Genomic DNA, 25275 nt, shown 5'->3' with positions numbered 1-25275 from the left:
CCACTGGCGTTTTCTGCCCTTTGGTATTCCGCAGCTCTACCTATATCGATTCCACATCATCCAAGCTAATGTCCTTCCTTACTCTTGTGTTAATCTCCTCTTTAACCAACAACGCCACCCCACCTCCTTTTCCTTCCTGAATGTTGAATACCCCTGGATGTTGAGTTCCCAGCCTTGGTCACCCTGGAGCCACGTCTCCGTAATCCCAATTACATCATATCCGTTAACAGCTCTCTGCGCAGTTAATTCATCCACCTTATTACAAATGCTCCTCGCATTGAGACACAGAGCCTTCAGGCTTGTTTTCTTAAACACTCTTTGTCCTTTTATAATTATGTTCAAATGTGGCCCTCGATTAGGGAGGGAGTTCCAGGATTGTGACCCAGCGACGATGAAGGAACGGCCGATATATTTCCCAGTCAGGACGGTGTGTGACTGGGAGGGGAACGTGGAGGTGGTGGTATTCCCATGCACCTGCTGCCCTTGTCCTTCTAGGGGGTAGAGGTCGCGGGTTTGGGAGGTGCTGCCGAAGAAGCCTTGGTGAGTTGCTGCAGTGCATCTTGTAGATGGTACACACTGCAGCCAGGGGGCGCCGGTGGTGGAGGGAGTGAGTGTTGAAGGTGGTGGGTAGCGTGTCGATCAAGCGGCTGCTTTGTCCTGGATGGTGTCGAGCTTCTCGAGTGTTGTTGGAGCTGCACCATCCAGGCAAGTGGGGAGTATTCCATCACACTCCTGACTTGTGCCTTGTAGATGGTGGAAGACACTACAGAACCAGTGGGAACCTGTTTAATCGTCGACGTCTCCAGGCCAGGTCCAAGGCCACCCCAACCTCTGTCGTCGAGCTACAGTACGTGGACGATGCCTGTGTCTGTGCACACACAGAGGCTGAACTCCAGGACGTAGTCAACGTATTTATCAAGGTGTATGAAAGCATGGGCCTTACGCTGAACATCCGTAAGACAAAGGTCCCCCACCAGCCTGACCTCCCCACACAGCACTGCCCCCCAGTCATCAAGATCCACGGCGCGGCCCTGGACCATGTGGACCATTTCCCAGACCTCGGGAGCCTCCTATCAACAAGAGCAGGCATCGACGACGAGATCCAACACCGCCTCCAGTGCACCAGCGCAGCCTTCGGCCGCCTGAGGAAAAGAGTGTTTGAAGACCAGGCCCTCAAATCCACCACCCAACTCATGGTCTACAGGGCTGTAGTGATACCCGCCCTCCTGTATGGCTCAGAGACATGGACCATGTACAGCAGACATCTCAAGTCGCTGGAGAAATATCACCAACGCAAGATCTTACAAATCCCCTGGGAGGACAGACGCACCAACGTTAGCGTCCTCGACCAGGCCAACATCCCCAGCATCGAAGCACTGACCACACTCGACCAGCTCCGCTGGGCAGGCCACATTGTCCACATGTCAGACACGAGACTCCCAAAGCAAGCGCTCTACTTGGAACTCCTTCACGGCAAATGAGCCAAAGGAGGGCAGAGGAAACGTTACAGGGACACCCTCAAAGCCTCCCTGATAAAGTGCAACATCCCCACCGACACCTGGGAGTCCCTGGCCAAAGACCAGTCTGCCCTAAGTGGAGGAAGTGCATCCGGGAGGGCGCTGAGCACCTCGAGTCTCGTCACCGAGAGCATGCAGAAACCAAGCGCAGGCAGCAGAAGGAGCGTGCGGCAAACCAGTCCCACCCTCCCCTTCCCTCAACCACTGTCTGTCCCACCTGTGACCGGGACTGTGGTTCCTGTATTGGACTGTTCAGCCACCTAAGGACTCATTTTAAGAGTGGAAGCAAGTCTTCCTCGATTCCGAGGGACTGCCTCTGATGATGAGATGGTGGAAAGGCTTTGGGGAGTCAGGAGGTGAGACACTCGCTGCAGAATACCCAGCCTCTGACCTGCTCTTGTGGCCACAGTATTTATGTGGCTGGTCCAGTTAAGTTTTCTGGTCAATGGTGACCCCCAGATGTTGATGGTGGGGGATTCGGTGATGGTAATGCTAATGAATGTCAAGGGGCGGTGGTTAGACTCTTGTTGGAGATGGTCATTGCCTGCTGACCTTGCTACATTGACCAATCACCGGGCGTTCCTGCTCTGCACACGATTGGGCAGAATCATTGACCGACTAGATTCTCTGTCAGACGTGCTGACATTTCCATGACCCAGGAATGGTGGTATAGTGGTTATATTACTGGACCAGTGATCCAGAAACCACCTCAGTAAATACGTTGACTATGTCCTGGAGTTCAGCCTCTGTGTGCACAGATGCAGGCATCGTCCACGTACAGTAACTCGACGACAGAGGTTGGGGTGGTCTTGGACCTGGCCTGGAGATGGCGAAGGTTGAACAGGTCCCCACTGGTTCTGTAGTTTAGTTCCACTCCAGCGGGGAGCTTGTTGACTGTGAGGGGGAGCATGGCAGTGAGGAAGATTGTCTCTGGCCCAAAGACCGCCCTAAGTGGAGGAAGTGCATCCGGGAGGGCGCTGAGCACCTCGGGTCTCGTCGCCGAGAGCATGCAGAAACCAAGCGCAGGCAGCGGAAGGAGCGTGCGGCAAACCAGTCCCACCCTCCCCTTCCCTCAACCACTGTCTGTCCCACCTGTGACAGGGACTGTGGTTCTCGTATTGGACTGTTCAGTCACCTAAGGACTCAGTTTAAGAGTGGAAGCAAGTCTTCCTCGGTTCCCAGGGACTGCCTATGATGGTGATGAGTTCTTTTGCAACCACCCAACTGGTTTACTAATGATCTTTAGGGAAGGAAATGTGCCGTCCTTACCCGGTCTGGCTGATACGTGACTCCAGACCCACAGCAATGTGTTTGACTCTTAACTGACCCCTGAAATGGCCCAGCGAGACACTCAGTTGTGTAAGAACATAAGAAATAGGAGCAGGAGTAGACCATACGGCCCCTCGAGCCTGCTCCGCCATTTAATACGATCATGGCTGATCAGATCATGGACTCAGCTCCACTTCCCTGCCCGCTCCCTTATTCCTTTATCGGTTAAGAAACTGTCTATTTCTGTCTTAAATTTATTCAATGTCCCGGCTTCCACAGCTCTCTGGGGCAGAGAATTCCACAGATTTACAACCCTCTGAGAGAAGAAATTCCTCCTCATCTCAGTTTTAAATGGGCGGCCCCTTATTCTAAGACCATGCCCCCTAGTTCTAGTCTCCCCCATCAGTGGAAACATCCTCTCTGCATCCACCTTGTCAAGCCCCCTCATAATCTTATACGTTTCTTCTGAATTCCAATGAGTAGAGGCCCAACCTACTCAACCTTTCCTCATAAGTCAACCCCCTCATCTCCGGAATCAACCGAGTGAACCTTCTCTGAACTGCCTCCAAAGCAAGTATATCCTTTCGTAAATATGGAAACAAAAACTGCACGCAGTACTCCAGGTGTGGCCTCACCAATACCCTGTATAACTGTAGCAAGACTTCCCTGCTTTTATACTCCATCCCCTTTGTAATAAAGGCCAAGATTCCATTGGCCTTCCTGATCACTTGCTGTACCTGCATACTAACCTTTTGTGTTTCATGCACAAGTACCCCCAGGTCCCGCTGTACTGCAGCACTTTACAATCTTTCTCCATTTAAATAATACCTTGCACTTTGATTTTTTTTTTCTGGTTCACTCGGTTGATTCCGGGGATGAGGGGGTTGACTTATGAGGAAAGGTTGAGGAGGTTGGGCCTCTACTCATTGGAATTCAGCAGAATGAGAGGTGATCTTATCGAAACAGATGCAGAGAGGATGCTTCCCCTCGTGGGGAAGACTAGAACTAGGAGGTATAGTGTCAAAATAAGTTCGCCCATTTAAAACTGAGATGAGGAGGAATTTCTTGTTAATCTGTGGAATTCACTGCCTCAGAGAGCTGTGGAAGCCGGGACATTGAATACATTTAAGACAGAGATCGACAGATTTTTGAGCGATGAGGTTATGGGGAGCGGGCAGGGAAGTGGAGCTGAGTCTAGGATCGGATCAGCCATGATGGTATTAAATGGCGGAGCAGGCTCGAGGGGCCGAATGGCCGACTCCTGCTCCTATTTCTGATGTTCCCTGTACTGTCTCCGGTGCAAGTGTTTCCCTGTTTAAATCCGGAGACCACGGTGATGGGCAATAAGTGCCCCTCCGTGCCAGCGATGCCCATCTCCCAGGAACGAATAAATGTATAAAAGCAAATGAAGAGTGTCCCTTGTGAGTGTTGAAGGGAGGGTGTGTGGTGGGACCCGGAGGGGAGGGTTGTGTGTCACGGTGAATATGGATGACTGGAGGCACTGTTCCAGCAAGGCTCTCATGACTGGATCTATAATCGAAGTCTGTTAACTCGCTCTTTGTGTTCTCGTAGCTCGGGCCGGTCGAGTGACGCACAGCGGAGCAGGTCACGGCTGGAGAGCGAGGGGAAGCTGAGCACGGAAGGCACGCTGGGCGTCGAGCCCTGGGAGATGTGGAGCCCCCTCCCCCGAGGGTCCGGCGGAGGTCCAGCGGAGGGGGCAGCAGGCCCGGGGCCCGGGGGCTGGACGTCGAGGGAGGAGGGGGGCGGTGGGGACCTCGAGGCCCGCAGGAGGAGGGTCCCGGCCGCCAGATCCAGAGACCCCCGGCTCGCCCAGCGCAAGAGGGATCTCCGCAACAGCTACATTGTCTCGGAGCGGCCACACACCCCGGAGAGCGCCCGGGACAGCGGGCTGCCCATCGTGGGCGTGGCCTGGCGGGGGGAGGGGCACCCCCGGGGGGGCACGATGGATCCCCGCCCCAATCCCAGGGAGGGGGGGCCAAGGGGGCAGCAGGAACACACTCGTGGGGTTGGGTCTGGAGAGAAGGGCCTCAGGGAACAGGAAGATCCCACTCATGGGGTTGGGTCTGGAGAGAAGTATCTCGGGGAACAGGACAATCCCGATGGTGGGGTTGGGTCGGGTTTGGGGGAACAGGACGATCCCGATGGTGGGGTTGGGACGGGCCGGGGGGAACAGGAGGATCCCGATGGTGGGGTTGGGTCGGGTCTGGGGGAACAGGAGGCTCCCGATGGTGGGGTTGGGTCGGACCGGGGGGAACAGGAGGATCCCGATGGTGGGGTTGGGTCGGGCCGGGGGGAACAGGAGGATCCCGATGGTGGGGTTAGATCGGGTCTGGGGGAACAGGAGGATCCCGATGGTGGGGTTGGGTCGGACCGGGGGGAACAGGACAATCCCGATGGTGGGGTTGGGTCAGGTCTCGGGGAACAGGACAATCCCGATGGTGGGATTGGGTCGGGTCGGGGGGAACAGGAGGATCCCGATGGTGGGGTTAGATCGGGTCTGGGGGAACAGGAGGATCCCGATGGTGGGGTTGGGTCGGGTCTCGGGGAACAGGAGGATCCCGATGGTGGGGTTGGGTCGGACCGGGGGGAACAGGAGGATCCCGATGGTGGGGTTGGGTCGGGCCGGGGGGAACAGGAGGATCCCGATGGTGGGGTTAGATCGGGTCTGGGGGAACAGGAGGATCCCGATGGTGGGGTTGGGTCGGACCGGGGGGAACAGGACAATCCCGATGGTGGGGTTGGGTCGGGTCTGGGGGAACAGGAGGCTCCTGATGGTGGGGTTAGATCGGGTCTGGGGGAACAGGAGGATTCCGATGGTGGGGTTAGATCGGGTCTGGGGGAACAGGAGGATCCCGATGGTGGGATTGGGTCGGGTCTGGGGGAACAGGAGGATCCCGATGGTGGGGTTAGATCGGGTCTGGGGGAACAGGAGGATCCCGATGGTGGGATTGGGTCGGACCGGGGGGAACAGGAGGCTCCCGATGGTGGGGTTAGATCGGGTCTGGGGGAACAGGAGGATCCCGATGGTGGGATTGGGTCGGGCCGGGGGGAACAGGAGGATCCCGATGGTGGGATTGGGTCGGGCCGGGGGGAACAGGAGGATCCCGATGGTGGGATTGGGTCGGGTCTGGGGGAACAGGAGGATCCCGATGGTGGGGTTGGGTCGGACCGGGGGGAACAGGAGGATCCCGATGGTGGGGTTGGGTCGGGCCGGGGTCAGGGGCTCAGTCGGCGATTTACTTACGTTATCAGGACCCGGGAGCCGGTGACGCCGGACGATGGCGGGGCGGTGAGGGTGGCCTGCTGCGGTCGTCAGTCGGCGAGCACCGAGGCAGAGGGACCGCAGGACGCTGGCCGTCTGTCGGAGGGGCCGGGAGCTAAGGTCGTTGAGCCGCGGCAACCCCGAGCGAGGAAGCCCACCGCCAACCCGGCAACGGGTGAAGAGACGCTCCCGGGCAACGATGGGCTGGCGGCAGAGCAACCACAGGTCAGACATCCTTCCGCCACTCTGGGCGGCTTTGTGTGGGGCTGTGGGCGGTGTTCCTGTTCGGTGTGGGTTCGTGGGCAGCACTGAGGGAGTGCCGCACTGTCGGAGGGGCAGTACTGAGGGAGCGCCGCACTGTCGGAGGGGCAGTACTGAGGGAGTGCCGCACTGTCGGAGGGGCAGTACTGAGGGAGTGCCGCACTGTCGGAGGGGCAGTACTGAGGGAGTGCCGTACTGTCGGAGGGGCAGCACTGAGGGAGTGCCGTACTGTCGGAGGGGCAGTACTGAGGGAGTGCCGCACTGTCGGAGGGGCAGTACTGAGGGAGTGCCGGAGGGTCAGTACTGAGGGAGCGCCGCACTGTCGGAGGGGCAGTACTGAGGGAGTGCCGCACTGTCGGAGGGGCAGCACTGAGGGAGTGCCGGAGGGTCAGGAATGAGGGAGCGCCGCACTGGCGGAGGGGCAGTACTGAGGGAGCGCCGCACTGTCGGAGGGGCAGTACTGAGGGAGCGCCGCACTGGCGGAGGGGCAGTACTGAGGGAGCGCCGCACTGTCGGAGGGGCAGTACTGAGGGAGCGCCGCACTGTCGGAGGGGCAGTATTGAGGGAGCGCCGCACTGTCGGAGGGGCAGTACTGAGGGAGCGCCGCACTGTCGGAGGGGCAGTATTGAGGGTGCGCCGCACTGTCGGAGGTGCCGTCTTTCGGATGATACGTTAAACCGAGGCCCCGTCTGCTCTCTCGAGGTGGATGTAAAAGATCCCAGGGCATTATTTCGCAGAAGAGCGGGGGAGTTCTCCCCGGTGTCCTGGGGCCAATATTTATCCCTCAATCAACAACAAAAGCAGATTATCTGGGTCATTATCACATTGCTGTGTGTGGGATCTTGCTGTGCACAAATTGCCTGCCGCATTTCTGACATTGCAACAGTGACTACACTTGGGGAAAAATGCTTGAGCCGGTGACTGGTGAAAATGTCATTCCTCCCACACCACTCCCCTCCCTCCAGCAAACGTTTCTCACTTGCACAACTCGCTCTCGGGATTTGCTGCTGCACTTAGCCCCCAAATACGTCACTGCCCTCTGAGCAAAGTAGGTGAATCTAAACCATCTCCCCACCCTCCCTGTTCCACATTTGATGGATGAGATTTAACAATCTCTCCTGTTATGTCTTTTGAGGCTGTGATAATGACTCCACCAGGCAGTGTGTTGTATTTAAACTGTAGTGACCTTAGTCCTTTATTGGTAACTCCAGAGTGAGGATCACACCTGGTGGCCTGACTTTAACACCAGGCCAGGCACACCTGTACAGGTAACCTACAAGTCTCCCACTGCAGTGCCCTCTGGTGGCACATATGTAGCAGTACAAGCAGTAAACATGTCTGGATACACGACCTCCTCCGGCCCCACAACCCCCCCGAGATCTCTGCGCTCCTCCAATTCTGCCCTCCTGACCATCCCTGATTATAATCGCTCCACCATCGGTGGCCGTGCCTTCAGCTGCCTGGGCCCCAAGCTCTGGAACTCCCTCCCTAAACCTTTCCGCCTCCCTCTTGTCCTTTTTAAGATGCTCCTTAAATCTCTCTCACCAAGAACATAAGAAATAGGAGCAGGAGTAGGCCATTTGGCCCCTTGAGCCTGCTCCACCATTTAATACGATCATGGCTGATCCGATCATGGACTCGGGTTCACTTCCCTGCCCACCCCCTTATCCCCTTAATCCCTTATCGCTCATAATCTGTCTATCTCCACCTTAAATTTATTCAATGTCCCAGCTTCCACAGCTCTCTGAGGCAGCGAATTCCACAGATTTACAACCCTCAGAAGAAATTCCTCCTCATCTCAGTTTTAAATGGGCGGCCCCTTATTCTAAGACCATGCCCCCTAGTTCTAGTCTCCCCCATCAGTGGAAACATCCTCTCTGCATCCACCTTGTCAAGCCCCCTCATAATCTTATACATTTCGATAAGATCACCTCTCATTCTTCTGAACTCCAATGAGTAGAGGCCCAACCTCCTCAACCTTTCCTCATAAGTCAACCTCCTCATCTCCGGAATCAACCGAGTGAACCTTCTCTAAACTGCCTCCAAAGCAAGTATATCCTTTCGTAAATATGGAAACCAAAACTGCACGCAGTATTCCAGGTGTGGCCTCACCAATACCCTGTACCAAGCTTTTGGTCACCTGGCCTAATATCTCCTGATCTGGCAAGGTGTCAAGTATGGTTCTGACACTGTTCTTGTGAAACACCTTGTGACGTTTAACAACGTTAAAGGCACTATATAAATGCAAATTGTCATTCTTCACCGACTCCTCCCCAGGGACACGATGGTTCAGTGGTTAGTCTGGACCTTTCCTATTGCAGAGAAGGCAAATGGTACGTTGGCCTTCATTGCAAGAGGATTTGAGTACAGGAGCAAGGATGTCTCACTCCAGTTATACAGGGCCTTGGTGAGACCACACCTGGAGTATTGTGTGCAGTTTTGGTCTCCTTACCCAAGGAAGGATATACTTGCCACAGAGGGAGTGCAGCGAAGGTTCACCAGACTGATTCCTGGGATGGCAGGACTGTGGTATGAGGAGAGATTGGGTCGACTGGGCCTGTATTCACTAGAGTTTAGAAGAATGAGAGGGGATCCCATTGAAAGGTATAAAATTCTGACGGGGTTGGACAGACTGGATGCGGGGAGGATGTTTCCCCGGGGCTGGGAAGTCGAGAACAAGGGGTCACAGTCTCAGGATACGGGGTAGGAAATTTAGGACCGAGATGAGGAGAAATGTTTTCACTCAGAGGGTGGTGAACCTGTGGAATTCTCTACCACAGAAGGCTGTGGAGGCCAAGTCACTGAATATATTTAAGAGGGAGGTAGATAGATTTCTAGACACAAAAGGCATCAAGGGGTATGGGGAGAAAGTGGGAATATGGTGTTGAGATAGAGGATCAGCCATGATCATATTGAATGGCGGTGCAGGCTCGAGGGGCCGAATGGCCTACTGCTGATCCTATTTCTGATGTTCTGATAAGGCCGTGCCTCGCTCCACAGGTGGGACCGTTGGCACGGAGGCGGGCGCAGTTGGTCGAGTGGCAGCAGCGGAGAGCCAGGCCAGCGAGACTCCAGCAGGGCCAGCAGGAGGCAGCGGCGAGCCGGAAACGTGCAGGGCTCAGGTGAGTGTTGGTGGGGCTCCCGCTCGCGTGGGCTAGACGCGGTGTTGGCAGTGTTAGTGTGTGTGAGAGGTTCGGGCCCGCTCGCTGTATATTGCACGGCTATTTGGTGTGCGCACACGCTGGCACATCCCTTTCTCTGGACCATGTGTTGGACATTGAGGGAGATTGGGGGGGGGTCGGGGGCCAGGGGTCAGAGAGGTTGGAGAAGGTGTGGGGGGGTGCGGGGGTCAGGAGTGCCGGGGAAGGGGTTGATGAGGGTCAGAGAATGTGGGAGTGGGGAGATGAGTGGGGGGGGGGGGGGGGGGGGGAGGGTGGAATGAGGGTCGAGGAGGTGAGGTGGGGGATGGGGGGAGCAGGGGGGAAATCGGGTCGGGGGCACTCCCTCAGTACTGCCCCTCCGACAGTGCGGCACTCCCTCAGTACTGCCCCTCCGACAGTGCGGCGCTCCCTCAGTACTGCCCCTCCGACAGTGCGGCGCTCCCTCAGTACTGCCCCTCCGACAGTACGGCACTCCCTCAGTACTGCCCCTCCGACAGTGCGGCGCTCCCTCGGTACTGGCGCTCCCTCGGCACTGCCCCTCCGACAGTGCGGCGCTCCCTCGGCACTGCCCCTCCGACAGTGCGGCGCTCCCTCGGCACTGCCCCTCCGACAGTGTGGCGCTCCCTCGGCACTGCCCCTCCGACAGTGCGGCGCTCCCTCGGCACTGCCCCTCCGACAGTGCGGCGCTCCCTCGGCACTGCCCCTCCGACAGTGCGGCGCTCCCTCGGCACTGCCCCTCCGACAGTGCGGCGCTCCCTCGGCACTGGCGCTCCCTCGGTACTGCCCCTCCGACAGTGCGGCGCTCCCTCGGTACTGCCCCTCCGACAGTGCGGCGCTCCCTCGGTACTGCCCCGGGAGTGTCAGCTTAGAATTTTTTTATGCTCAAGTTCCTGGAGTGGGACTTGAACCTACAACCTTCTGATTCGGAGGTGAGAGAGTGGGAGATACCCACTGAGACACAGGCTGACACTTGGAGATAGGCCGCAGATCAGTCATGATCTCATTGAATGGTGGAGCAGGCTCGAGGGGCCGAATGGCCCACCAGGAGATGGTCTTACCGTGTGTAAATGGAAACCTTGATGTTGGCCCATTAGCGATCTGGGTCATTATCACATTGCTGTCTGTGGGAGCTTGCTGTGCGCAAGTTGGCTGCCGCGTTTCCCACAATGCAACAGTGACTACACTCCAAAAGTACTTCATTGGCTGTAAAGCACTTTGAGACGTCCGGTGGTTGTGAATAGCACACGTGTATTCCTTGCCCAACGTTCCTTGCACAAAGCAGTAACCTCCATCAGCACATGTCTTCTCAAGGAAGTTATGGTGAACCTGTGTAAAACACGGGTTCGGCCTCAACTGGAGGATTGTGTCCAATTCTGGGCACCACACTTTGGGAAGGGTGTGACGTCCTTGGAGAGGGAGCAGAGGTGATTTACCAGAATGGTTCCAGGAATGAGGGACTTCAGTTTCATGGATAGACTGGAGATCCCGGGAATGTTCTACATGGAGCAGAGAAGGTTAAGAGGAGTTTTGATAGAGGCTCAAAAACATGAGTGGTCTGGACAAGTGGATAGAGCATACAGTTTTGGTTTCCATATTTACGAAAGGATATACTTGCTTTGGAGGCAGTTCAGAGAAGGTTCACTCGGTTGATTCCGGAGATGAAGGGGTTGACTTATGAGGAAAGGTTGAGGAGGTTGGGCCTCTACTCATTGGAATTCAGAAGAATGAGAGGTGATCTTATCGAAACGTATAAGATTATGAGGGGGCTTGATAAGGTGGATGCAGAGAGGATGTTTCCACTGATGGGGGAGACTAGAACTAGGGGGCATGGTCTTAGAATAAGGGGTCACCCATTTAAAACTGAGATGAGGAGGAATTTCTTCTCTCAGAGGGTTGTAAATCTGTGGAATTCGCTGCCTCAGAGAGCTGTGGAAGCCGGGACATTGAATAAATTTAAGACAGAAATAGACAGTTTCTTAACCGATAAGGGAAGAAGGGGATAAGGGAGCGGGCAGGGAAGTGGAGCTGAGTCCATGATCGGATCAGCCATGATCGTATTACATGGCGGAGCAGGCTCGAGGGGCCATATGGCCGACTCCTGCTCCTATTTCTTATGTCCTTAAACTGTTCCCATTGGCGGAAGGGTCGGCAACCAGAGGACACAGATTTAAGGCGATCGGTAGTAGAACCAAAGGCCACATGACGAAAGACTTTATACGCAGCGAGTGGTTAGGATCGGGAATTCACGGCCTGAAAGGGTGGTGGAGGCAGACTTGATCGTGGCTTCCATCATCGTAGGCAGCCCTCAATCGAGGAAGACTTGCTTCCACTCTAAATATGAGTTCTCAAGTGGCTGAACAGTCCAATACGAGAACCACAGTCCCTGTCACAGGTGGGACAGACAGTGGTTGAGGGAAGGGGAGGGTGGGACTGGTTTGCCGCACGCTCCTTCCGCTGCCTGCACTTGATTTCTGCATGCTCTCGGCGACGAGACTCGAGGTGCTCAGCGCCCTCCCGAATGCACTTCCTCCACTTAGGGCGGTCTTTGGCCAGGGACTCCCAGGTGTCGGTGGGGATGTTGCACTTTATCAGGGAGGCTTTGAGGGTGTCCCTGTAACGTTTCCTCTGCCCACCTTTGGCTCGTTTGCCGTGAAGGAGTTCCGAGTAGACCGCTTGCTTTGGGAGTCTCGTGTCTGGCATGTGGACAATGTGGCCCTGCCCAGCGGAGCTGGTCGAGTGTGGTCAGTGCTTCGATGTTGGGGATGTTGGGCCTGGTCGAGGATGCTAACATTGGTGCGTCTGTCCTCCCGGGGGATTTGTAGGATCTTGCGGAAACATCGTTGGTGATATTTCTCCAGTGACTTGAGGTGTCTACTGTACCTGGTCCACGTCTCTGAGCCATACAGGACTGGCTTTTACTCTGGAGCATCCACGATACTGAGAATGACGTGAGTAGCACGTGTAGTGAGTTGGTCTTACCGCAGGTGAAGGGTCCACAGCCAGATAGGGAATGGAAGACCAACAGGAAGAGCAGTGCAAGGAAGGTAGTGCAGGGGTCCCCTGTGGTCATCCCCCTGCAAAACAGATACACTGCTTTGGGTACTGTTGAGGGGGATGATTCATCGGGGGAGGGCAGCAGCAGCCAAGTTCATGGCACCGTGGCTGGCTCTGTTGCACAGGAGGGCAGGAAAAAGAGTGGGAGAGCGATAGTGATAGGGGATTCAATGGTGAGGGGAATAGATAGGCGTTTCTGCGGCCGCAACCGAGACTCCAGGATGGTATGTTGCCTCCCTGGTGCAAGGGTCAAGGATGTCTCCAAGCGGGTGCAGGACATTCTAAAAAAGGGAGGGAGAACAGCCAGTTGTCGTGGTGCACATTGGTACCAACGACATAGGTTTAAAAAAAGGGATGAGGTCCTACAAAACGATTTAAGGAGCTAGGAGCTAAATTAAAAAGTAGGACCTCAAAAGTAGTAATCTCGTGATTGCTACCAGTGCCACGTGCTAGTCAGAGTAGGAATCGCAGAATAGCACAGATGAATACGTGGCTTGAGGAGTGGTGCAGAAGGGACGGATTCAAATTCCTGGGGCATTGGAACCGGTTCTGGGAGAGGTGGGACCAGTACAAACCAGACGGTCTGCACTTGGGCAGGACCGGAACCAATGTCCTAGGGGGAGTGTTTGCTAGTGCTGTTGGGGAGGAGTTAAACTAATATGGCAGGGGGATGGGAATCAATGCAGGGAGACAGAGGGAAACAAAAAGGAGACAAAAGCAAAAGACAGAAAGGAGATGAGGAAAAGTGGAGGGCAGAGAAACCCAAGGCAAAGAACAAAAAGGGCCACTGTACAGCAAAATTCTAAAAGGACCAAGGGTGTTTAAAAAAACAAGCCTGAAGGCTTTGTGTCTTAATGCAAGGAGTATCCGCAATAAGGTGGATGAATTAACTGTGCAAATAGATGTTAACAAATATGATGTGATTGGGATTACTGAGACATGGCTCCAGGATGATCAGGGCTGGGAACTCAACATCCAGGGGTATTCAACATTCAGGAAGGATAGAATAAAAGGAAAAGGAGGTGGGGTAGCATTGCTGGTTAAAGATGAGATTAATGCAATAATTAGGAAAGACATTAGCTTGGATGATGTGGAATCTATATGGGTGGAGCTGCAGAACACCAAAGGGCAAAAATTGTTAGTGGGAGTTGTGTACAGACCTCCAAACAGTAGTAGTGATGTTGGGGAGGGCATCAAACAGGAAATTAGGAGTGCATGCAATAAAGGTGCAGCAGTTACAATGGGTGACTTTAATATGCACATAGATTGGGCTAACCAAACTGGAAGCAATACGGTGGAGGAGGATTTCCTGGAGTGCATAAGGGATGGTTTTCTAGACCAATATGTTGAGGAACCAACTAGGGGGGAGGCCATCTTAGACTGGGTGTTGTGTAATGAGAGAGGATTAATTAGCAATCTCGTTGTGCAAGGCCCCTTGGGGAAGAGTGACCATAATATGGTGGAATTCTGCATTTGGATGGAGAATGAAACAGTTAATTCAGAGACCATGGTCCAGAACTTAAAGAAGGGTAACTTTGAAGGTATGAGGCGTGAATTGGCTAGGATAGATTGGCGAATGATACTGAAGGGGTTGACTGTGGATGGGCAATGGCAGACATTTAGAGGCCGCATGGATGAACTACAACAATTGTACATCCCTGTCTGGCGTAAAAATAAAAATGGGAAGGTGGCTCAACCGTGGCTATCTAGGGAAATCAGGGATAGTATTAAAGCCAAGGAAGTGGCATACAAATTGGCCAGAAATAGCAGCGAACCTGGGGACTGGGAGAAATTTAGAACTCAGCAGAGGAGGACAAACGGTTTGATTAGGGCAGGGAAAATGGAGTACGAGAAGAAGCTTGCAGGGAACATTAAGACGGATTGCAAAAGTTTCTATAGATATGTCAAGAGAAAAAGGTTGGTAAAGACAAACGTAGGTCCCCTGCAGTCAGAATCAGGGGAAGTCATAACGGGGAACAAAGAAATGGCGGACCAATTGAACAAGTACTTTGGTTCGGTATTCACTAAGGAGGACACTAACAACCTTCCGGATATAAAAGGGGTCAGAGGGTCTAGTAAGGAGGAGGAACTGAGGGAAATCCTTATTAGTCGGGAAATTGTGTTGGGGAAATTGATGGGATTGAAGGCCGATAAATCCCCAGGGCCTGATGGACTGCATCCCAGAGTACTTAAGGAGGTGGCTTTGGAAATAGCGGATGCATTGACAGTCATTTTTCAACATTCCATTGACTCTGGATCAGTTCCTATCGAGTGGAGGGTAGCCAATGTAACCCCACTTTTTAAAAAAGGAGGGAGAGAGAAAACGGGGAATTATAGACCTATCAGCCTGACATTGGTAGTGGGTAAAATGATGGAATCAATTATTAAGGATGAAATAGCGCATTTGGAAAGAGGTGACATGATAGGTCCAAGTCAGCATGGATTTGTGAAAGGGAAATCATGCTTGACAAACCATCTGGAATTATTTGAGGATGTTTCCAGTTAAGTGGGCAAGGGAGAACCAGCTGATGTGGTATATTTGGACTTTCAGAAGGCTTTCGACAAGGTCCCACACAAGAGATTAATGTGCAAAGTTAAAGCACATGGGATTGGGGGTAGTGTGCTGACATGGATTGAGAACAGGTTGTCAGACAGGAAGCAAAGAGTAGGAGTAAATGGGTACTTTTCAGAATGGCAGGCAGTGACTAGTGGGGTACCGCAAGGTTCTGTGCTGGGGCCCCAGCTGTTTACACTGTACATTAATGATTTAGACGAGGGGATTAAATGTAGTATCTCCAAATTTGCGGATGACATTAAGTTGGGTGGCAGTGTGAGCTGCGAGGAGGATGCTATGAGGCTGCAGAGTGACTTGGATAGGTTAGGGGAGTGGGCAAATGAATGGCAGATGAAGTATAATGTGGATAAATGTGAGGTTATCCACTTTGGTGGTAAAAACAGAGAGACAGACTATTATTTGAATGGTGACAGATTATGAAAAGGGGAGGTGCAACGAGACCTGGGTGTCATGGTACATCAGTCATTGAAGGTTGGCATGCAGGTACAGCAGGCGGTTAAGAAAGCAAATGGCATGTTGGCCTTCATAGCGAGGGGATTTGAGTACAGGGGCAGGGAGGTGTTGCTACAGTTGTACAGAGCCTTGGTGAGGCCACACCTGAAGTATTGTGTACAGTTTTGGTCTCCTAACCTGAGGAAGGACATTCTTGCTATTGAGGGAGTGCAGCGAAGGTTCACCAGACTGATTCCCAGGATGGTGGGACTGACCTATCAAGAAAGACTGGATCAACTGGGCTTGTATTCACTGGAGTTCAGAAGAATGAGAGGGGATCTCATAGAAACATTTAAAATTCTGACAGGTTTGGACAGGTTGGATGCAGGAAGAATGTTCCCAATGTTGGGGAAGTCCAGAACCAGGGGTCACAGTCTAAGGATAAGGGGTAAGCCATTTAGGACTGAGATGAGGAGAAACTTCTTCACCCAGAGAGTGGTGAACCTGTGGAATTCTCTACCACAGAGAGTAGTTGAGGCCAATTCACTAAATATATTCAAAAAGAAGTTAGATGAAGTCCTTACTACTCGGGGGATCAAGGGGTATGGCGAGAAAGCAGGAAGTGGGTACTGAAGTTTCATGTTCAGCCATGAACTCATTGAATGGCGGTGCAGGCTAGAAGGGCCGAATGGCCTACTCCTGCACCTATTTTCTATGTTTCTGTTTGGTAAAAGAATGTGCAGGGCAGTGGGGAAAGGGCAGGGGAGTGGGACTGGCTGAAAGGCTCTTGCAGAGAGCCGGCACAGGCTCAACGGGCTGAATGGCCTCCTTCCGTGCAGTGACCGTTCTACGATTCGGTGGGCTTACTGCTCGTCGCGCGGGCTGAAGGTTTGTGTTAACGTTGCCTTGCTTTGTGACTCTAGATTGCAGCGGACGGACGTTGGCAGAGCCACTCGCCTGAATCCGGGCCGGACAGTCCCAGAGGACAAGGTCACGACGAAAGTCCCGGGCTCCATACCGCCTCCTGCTGAGCAGACAGGTACTGCGGGCTACATCGCCACCAAGGCCCCTTCACTGAAAGATGCGCCAGCAACATTAGGGAGCCTCCATTGTTTGGAGAGGGCATGGGGAGCTCAAGGGCCATTGAGATAAGAACATCAGAAACAGGAGCAGGAGTCGGCCATACGGCCCCTCGAGCCTGCTCCGCCATTTAATACCATCATGGCTGATCTGATCATGGACTCAGCTCCACTTCCCTGCCCGCTCCCTTAATCCCTTATCGCTCAAAAATCTGTCTATCTCTGTCTTAAATTTATTCAATGTCCCGGCTTCCACAGCTCTCTGAGGCAGCGAATTCCACAGATTTACAACCCTCTGAGAGAAGAAATTCCTCCTCATCTCAGTTTTAAATGGGCGGCCCCTTATTCTAAGACCATGCCCCCTAGTTCTAGTCTCCCCCATCAGTGGAAACATCCTCTCTGCATCCACCTTGTCAAGCCCCCTCGTAATCTTATACGTTTCGATAAGATCACCTCTCATTCTTCTGAATTCCAATGAGTAGAGGCCCAACCTCCTCAACCTTTCCTCATAAGTCAACCCCCTCATCTCCGGAATCAACCGAGTGAACCTTCTCTGAACTGCCTCCAAAGCAAGTATATCCTTTCGTAAATAATGGGGATGTTTTAATCTTCCACCGCCATCATCATCATCACAGGCAGTCCCTCGGGATCAAGGAAGACTTGCTTCCACTCTTAGAATGAGTCCTTAGGTGACTGAACAGTCCAATATGAGAACCACAGTCCCTGTCACAGGTGGGACAGATAGTCGTTGAGGGAAGGGGAGGGTGGGACTGGTTTGCCGCACGCTCCTTCCGCTGCCTGTGCTCGGTTTCTGCATGCTCTCGGCGACGAGACTCGAGGTGGTCAGCGCCCTCCCGGATGCACTTCCTCCACTTAGGGCGGTCTTTGGGCCAGGGACTCCCAGGTGTCGGTGGGGATGTTGCACTTTACCAGGGAGGCTTTGAGGGTGTCCCTGTAACGTTTCCTCTGCTCACCTTTGGCTCGTTTGCCGTGAAGGAGTTCCGAGTAGAGCGCTTGCTTTGGGAGTCTCGTGTCGGGGCATGTGGACAATGTGGCCTGCCCAGCGGAGCTGGTCGAGTGTGGTCAGTGCTTCGATGCTGGGGATGTTGGGCCTGGTCGAGGACACTAACGTTGGTGCGTCTGTCCTCCCGGGGGATTTGCAGGATCTTGCGGAGACATCGTTGGTGGTATTTCTCCAGTGACTTGAGGTGTCTACTGTACATGGTCCATGTCTCTGAGCCATACAGGAGGGCGGGTATCACTCCAGCCCTGTAGACCATGAGCTGGGTGGTAGATTTGAGGGCCTGGTCTTCAAACACTCTTCGTCAGGCGGCCGAAGGCTGCACTGGAGGCCATGTTGGATCTCGTCGGCAATGTCTGCTCTTGATAGGAGGCTCCCGAGGTCTGGGAAATGGTCCACGTTGTCAAGGGCCGCGCCGTGGATCTTGATGACTTGGGGGGCAGTGCTGTGTGGGGAATGTACGAATCCATTCGGTATGTCACCGTTCTAAGTATTTCTCCACCGATCATGGGGCTGAGGGGGGGAATCGCTGAAATGTTTCGGTACTGGTGGGAATATCTGATGGAACGGGTCAGTTCTGGAGATCTCCTGGATCCACTGATGGAGGTCAGTGTGTCCATTCAGCTGAGGGACACTCCAGGGTTGGTGCCCAAAGGTGTGACCAAAGTCTTCAGTGACTGGAAGCTGTCCACTCCTGTCTGAGGCTGAACCACACTGTTCCCAACCTTGGGCTCATATTTGGCCCCGAAATGAGCTTCCGGCCACATATCCACAGCATAACTGAGACCGCCTATTTCCACCTCTAACATCTCCCGTCTCCGCCCCCTGCCTCAGCTCATCCACTGCTGAAACCCTCATCCATGCCTTTGTTACCTCCAGACTTGTCTATTCCAACACACTCCTGGCTGGCCTCCCACATTCTACCCGATGTAAACCAGAGGTGATCCAAAACTCGGTGCCCCCGTGTCCTAACTCGCACCCAGTCCCACTCCCCCATCACCCCCTGTGTCCCGTGTCCTAACTCGCACCGAGTCCCACTCACCCATCACCCCCTGTGCTCACTGCCCCGTGTCCTAACTCACACCGAGTCCCACTCACCCATCACCCCCTGTGCTCGCTGACCCCGTGTCCTAACTCACACCCAGTCCCGCTCACCCATCACCCCCTGTGCTCACTGCCCCGTGTCCTAACTCACACCCAGTCCCACTCACCCATCACCCCCTGTGCTCACTGCCCCGTGTCCTAACTCACACCCAGTCCCACTCACCCATCACCCCCTGTGCTCACTGCCCCGTGTCCTAACTCACACCCAGTCCCGCTCACCCATCACCCCCTGTGCTCACTGACCCCGTGTCCTAACTCACACCCAGTCCCGCTCACCCATCACCCCCTGTGCTCACTGCCCCGTGTCCTAACTCACACCCAGTCCCACTCACCCATCACCCCCTGTGCTCACTGCCCCGTGTCCTAACTCACACCCAGTCCCACTCACCAACTTACATTGGCCCCCTCACCCTCCACCGCCCCCCCTCGCCTCTCAGGTTGGTGGAGGACCTTTGTCTTACGGATATTGAGTGTAAGAGGCCCATCCTTCCGTACGCCTCAGTGAATATGTCGACTGTGTCCTGGAGTTTGCACAGACGCAGGTGTGTGGTGTCAAATTTTTGTGATCTCGGAATCCTCCTGTGAAGCGTCTTGGGACATTTGGCTGTGTGAAAGGCGGTATATAAATCCAGGTGGTTGTTGTTGCTGAGGTCCAGTGTTGCTGAAGTCATTCCCTGTGTCGTCCCACAGGCCTGAAGTTATTCAAGGAGCCCAGCGCCAAGTCCAACCGGCTGATTCTTCACAATGCCTTAAACTCCTGCTGCCTGGCAGGGAAAGCCAATATAGACCAGCGGAACCAAGTGATCGAGGTACGTTGTGTAAACTCTCCCCCTCTCTCTATCTCTGCTCGCCCCTCCTATAAACTCACCACGTCAAATCGCCGGCCGGCATGAGACCTCAGCCCCTGGTGTTCAACGGGCCACGTTCATCGAGAATCTCAGACATTTACAGCACGGAAGGAGGCCATTTCGGCCCATCGTGTCCGTGCCGGCCGACCAAGAGCTACCCAGCCTAATCCCACTTTCCCGCTCTGGGTCCGTAGCCCTGTAGGTTACAGCACTTCAGGGGCACATCCAGGTACTGTTTAAATGTGCTGAGGGTTTCTGCCTCTACCACCCTTTCAGGCCGTGAGTTCCAGACCCCCACCACCCTCTGGGTGAAGACATTTCCCCTCAAATCCCCTCTAGACCTCCCCCCAATTACTTTAAATCTCTGCCCCCTGGTTGTTGACCCCTCTGCCAAGGGAAACAGGTCCTCCCTATCCACTCTATCCAGGCCCCTCATAATTTTATACACCTCAATCAGTTCTCCCCTCAGCCTCCTCTGTTCCAAAGAAAACAGACCCAGCCTATCCAATCTTTCCTCATCGCTACAATTCTTGATTGGAAAAAATCCTGAAAGACAGGATAAATCTACATTTGGATAGGCAAGGATTAATCAGGGACAGTCAGCACGGATTTATTAAGGGAAGATCATGTTTGACTAACCTGATTGAATATTTTGAGGAGGTAACTAGGAGGGTCGATGAGGGCAGTGCGTATGATGCAGTGTATATGGGGACTTTAGCAAAGCTTCTGATAAGGTCCCACATGGTAAACTGGTCACGAAGGTTAAAGCCCACGGGATCCAGGGCAAAGTGCAAGTTGGATCCAAAATTGGCTCAGAGGCAGGAAGCAAAGGGTAATGATTGATGGGTGTTTTTGTGACTGGAAAGATGTTTCCAGTGGGGTTCCGCAGGGCTCAGTACTGGGTCCCTTGCTTTTTGCGGTATATATCAATGATTTAGATTTGAATATAGGGGGTATGATTAAGAAGTTTACAGATGACACTAAAATTGACTGTGTGGTTGATAATGAAGAGGAAAGTCATGGGCTGCAGGAGGATAGCAATCTACTGGTCAGGTGGGCAGAGCAGTGGCAAATGGAATTTAATTCAGAGATGTGAAGTAATGCACTTTGGGAGGGCTAATAAAGAAAGGGTATACACATTAAGCGGTAGGCCACCTAATAGTGTAGATGAACAAAGGGACCTTGGAGTGCTTGTCCACAGATCCCTGAAAGTAGCAGGCCAGGTGGATAAGGTGGTTCAGAAGGCATACGGAATGTTTGCCTTTATTGGCCAAGGCATAGAATACAAGAGCAGGGAGGTTATGCTTAAATTGTATAATACTCTGGTTAGGCCTCAGCTGGAGTACTGCGTGCGGTTCTGGTCACCGTATTATAGGAAGGATGTGATTGCACTGGAGAGGGTGCAGAGGAGATTTACTAGGATGCTGCCTGGAATGTAGAATCTTAGTTATAAAGACAGATTGGATAGGCTGGGTTTGTTCTCATTGGAACAGAGGAGGTTGAGAGAAGACCTCATCGAGGTGTACAAAATATTGAGGGGCCTGGACATAGTGGATAGTAAGGGTCTATTTCCATTGGTGGAGGGGTCTATTATGAGGGGGCAAAGTTTTAAGGTGGTTGGTGGAAGGTTTAGAGGGGATTTGAGGGGAGGCTTTACACAGAGGGTTGTGGGGATCTGGAACTCGCTGCCTGGAAGAGTGGTGGATGCAGAAACCCTCACCACTTTAAAGAGATGGTTGGATGGGCACTTAAAGTGCAGTAACCTGCAGGGTTACAGACCTAGAGCTGGTAATTGGGATTAGACTGGATGACCTTTTGTTGGACGGTGCAGATATAATGGTAAGTACTGCAGGGAATCGAATACGGCCAGGGTGATCTCCTGGACTAGTGTCGATCGCCTGGATGGGTCGGAGAGGAATTTTCCCAGGTTTTTTCTCCCTAAATTGGCCTGTGTTTTTATCTGGTTCTTGCCTCTCCCAGGAGATCACATGGCTCTGGTTGGGGTGGAGTGTAGAATGTTTCAGTATAAGGGGTGTCGCAGTTGTGTGAGGCGGACTGGTTGGGCTGGGTGCTCTTTGCCTTTCCCTCATTGTTCATAGGTTTATATGTAACCTTCAGGGCTGCTGACCGAGGGCCGAGCGGCTCTTTGTCGGCCGGCGCGGACACGATGGGCCGAAATGGCCTCCTTCTGCGCTGTACATTTCTATGTCTCTATGTAACCCCTTCCAGCCCTACTCCCGTCCCTATCTCTGTAAACTCCAGCCCCTACACCCCTCCCTATCTCTCTAACCTCCTCCAGCCCCTGCACCCCTCCCTATCTCTGTAACCACCTCCAGCCCCCACACCCCTCGCTATCTCTGTAACCTCCTCTAATTCTGCCCTCCTGACCATCCCTGATTATAATCGCTCCACCATCGGTGGCCATGCTTTCTGCTGCCTGGGTCCCAAGCTCTGGAACTCCCTCCCTAAACCTCTCCGGCTCTCTTTCCTCCTTCAAGACGTTCCTTAAACTCTCCCTCTGTGACCCAGCTTTTGATCACCTGGCCCTGCATGTCCTGATGTGTCTCATGCTCCTGTGAAGCGTCTGGTGACATTTGGCCATTGTACGGGTACTGTACAGGCACGAGCTTCCCATGGTTTGGACACCGTGTCGGGAGTGGTCTGATTCCGTGTGACATACGAGCAGGAGTAGGCCATACGGCCCCTCGAGCCTGCTCCGCCATTTAATACCATCATGGCTGATCCGATCATGGACTCAGCTCCACTTCCCTGCCCACTCCCCATAACCCTTTATCGGTTAAGAAACTGTCTATCTCTGTCTTAAATATATTCAATGTCCTGGCTTCCACAGCTCTCTGAGGCAGTGAATTCCACAGATTTACAACCCTCTGAGAGAAGAAATTCCTCCTCATCTCAGTTTTAAATGGGCGGCCCCTTATTCTAAGACCATGCCCCCTAGTTCTAGTCTCCCCCATCAGTGGAAACATCCTCTCTGTATCCACCTTGTCAAGCCCCCTCATAATCTGATACGTTTCGATAAGATCACCTCTCATTCTTCTGAATTCCAATGAGTAGAGGCCCAACCTACTCAACCTTTCCTCATAAGTCAATCCCCTCATCCCCGGAATCAACCGAGTGAACCTTCTCTGAACTGCCTCCAAAGCAAGTATATCCTTTCGTAAATATGGAAACCAAAACTGCACGCAGTATTCCAGGTGTGGCCTCACCAATACCCTGTATAACTGTAGCAAGACTTCCCTGCTTTTATACTCCATCCCCTTTGCAATAAAGGCCAAGATTCCATTGGCCTTCCTGATCACTTGCTGTACCTGCACACTATCCTTTTGTGTTTCATGTACAAGTATCCCCAGGTCCCGCTGTACTGCAGCACTTTACAATCTTTCTCCATTTAAATAATAACTTGCTCTTTGATTTTTTTTCTGCCAAAGTGCATGATCTCACACTTTCCAACATTATACTCCATCTGCCAAATTTTTGCCCACTCACTGAGCCTAGCTATGTCCTTTTGCAGATTATTTGTGTCCTCCTCACACATTGCTTTTCCTCCCATCTTTGTATCATCAGCAAACTTGGCTACGTTACACTCAGTCCCTTCTTCCAAGTCATTAATTTCGATTGTAAATAGTTGGGGTCCCAGCACTGATCCCTGCGGCACCCCACTAGTTACTGATTGCCAACCCGAGAATATACCATTTATCCCGACTCTCTGTTCGTTAGTCAATCCTCTATCCATGCTAATATATGACCCCCCAGCCCGCATGAACTTTGATCTTGTGCAGTAACCTAGTGAGTTCCTGTCGTGGTGCCTAGTGAGTGTCTTGTTGTGTCTTGGCCAGGCGTTGATGAAGTGTAAGCAGAACCAGTGCTTGATCCTGTTCCGTGACTACCAGTGCCAGTTCCGCGCGCTCTACTGCTTCTGCCCGGAGACCGAGGAGATCCTGAGGTTGTGTGGAGTGGGTCCCAGGCAGCTCACCCCGGAGATGATCACCGGCCTGTACAAGTACAACTCCAACCACAAGCAGTTCCACGCCATCCCGTCCCGCACCCTGTCGGCCAGCATAGACGCCCTCACCATCCATGGCCACCTGTGGCAGGGGCGTAAGCGGGGCGCCCTGGGCTCGGGGCTTCAGTGAGGGCCTGCTGCTCTACTGTGGGGGGGGGGGCCTGGTGTGAGCTGGGCCCCACCGCACGGTTTGTCCATCGGCAACCTCCCTTTGTCCCGCACGCACGCACGCACACTCGCACGACTCGGCACACAACAGCTTCCCCGGGGTGGGGGGAGAGACACTGTGGAGGCCCATGTCCATGTCCCAAAGGATGGGGCCAAATCTGTGTGTGTCTCCTGGATTATGATCCCTTGACCCCAGTCCCCGTCCCCGATCCCGTACTCCTTGACCTCGATCCTGTACCCCTTGACCCCAACCCTTAGCCCTGACCCCGGATCCCCCCTATCTCCCCGCATCTCTAATCCCTGGAACCCCCCCGCCCCATCTCCAATCCCAGATCCCGAGCCCTGGACACTCACTGTATCTCCTCAATCCCACAGATGGACAACATTGACTCCCCAAACGCTTTTATAACTCGAATGAATTTATATATTAATAAAGTTGATTTATGAATACCAGCCTTGTTTCCAGCTTTGTCATAGAAACATAGACAATAGGTGCAGGAGTAGGCCATTCGGCCCTTCGAGCCTGCACCACCATTCAATCAGATCATGGCTGATCATTCCCTCAGTACCCCTTTCCTGCTTTCTCTCCATACCCCTTGATCCCTTTAGCCGTAAGGGCCATATCCAACTCCCTCTTAAATATATCCAATGAACTGGCATCAACAACTTTCTGTGGTAGAGAATTTCACAGGTTAACAATTGTCTGAGTGAAGAAGTTTCTCCTCATCTTGGTCCGTAATGGCTGCCCCCATTTCCCAGGTAGTTTTGGCGTGCAGTTTGGTTTCCATATTTACGAAAGCATATACTTGCTTTGGAGGCAGTTCAGAGAAGGTTCACTCGGTTGATTCCGGGGATGAGACGGTTGACTTATGAGGAAAGGTTGAGGAGGTTGGGTCTCTACTCATTGGAGTTCAGAAGAATGAGAGGTGATCTTATCGAAACGTATAAGATTGAGGGGGCTTGATAAGGTGGATGCAGAGAGGATGTTTCCACTGATGGGGGAGACTAGAACTTGGGGGCATGGTCTTAGAATAAGGGGCCACCCATTTAAAACTGAGATGAGGAGGAATTTCTTCTCAGAGGGTTGTAAATCTGTGGAATTCGCTGCCTCAGAGAGCTGTGGAGGCTGGGACATTGAATATATTTAAGACAGAAAAAGATAGTTTATTAATCGATAAAGGATTAAGGGGTCGGGCAGGGAAGTGGAGCTGAGTCCATGATCAGATCAGCCATGATCGTATTAAATGGCGGAGCAGGCTCGAGGGGCTGAATGGCCGACTCCTATTTCTTTTGTGGTTCCCCCCGAATCTCTTTTTCCCCCCCCCCCCCCCCCCCATCCCCGTCCCCCACTTCCTCGGCCGAGCGAGTGGTTGGTGGACTGTGGAAGGCTTCACACTGCCCGGCCCAGGGGTAGTGAGCGATGTGGATTCACTGGCTCTTTGACCGGGTCGTTGTGGGTGGGGGAAACGTCAGACTATA

At 53.2% G+C, this 25275-nt stretch overlaps 1 protein-coding gene across 1 annotated transcript in view; it reads left to right on the top strand.

Annotated features, from left to right (window-relative positions):
- Positions 1 to 24243, top strand: part of LOC139230606 (calmodulin-regulated spectrin-associated protein 3-like) — a 68522-nt gene extending 44279 nt beyond the window's left edge. The window contains exons 8-12 of the mRNA XM_070862425.1: positions 4359 to 6294; positions 9331 to 9452; positions 16476 to 16591; positions 19447 to 19565; positions 23462 to 24243. Of these exons, the coding sequence (XP_070718526.1) occupies positions 4359 to 6294; positions 9331 to 9452; positions 16476 to 16591; positions 19447 to 19565; positions 23462 to 23758 (2590 nt within the window). The 3' untranslated portion in view covers positions 23759 to 24243. The remainder of the gene's footprint in view (positions 1 to 4358; positions 6295 to 9330; positions 9453 to 16475; positions 16592 to 19446; positions 19566 to 23461) is intronic.
- The last annotated feature ends 1032 nt before the right edge of the window (positions 24244 to 25275 follow it).

This window comes from Pristiophorus japonicus, chromosome 19, assembly GCF_044704955.1.
Source record: "Pristiophorus japonicus isolate sPriJap1 chromosome 19, sPriJap1.hap1, whole genome shotgun sequence".
NCBI lineage: Eukaryota > Metazoa > Chordata > Chondrichthyes > Pristiophoridae > Pristiophorus > Pristiophorus japonicus.
This window is presented reverse-complemented; position numbering and strand designations above follow the sequence as displayed.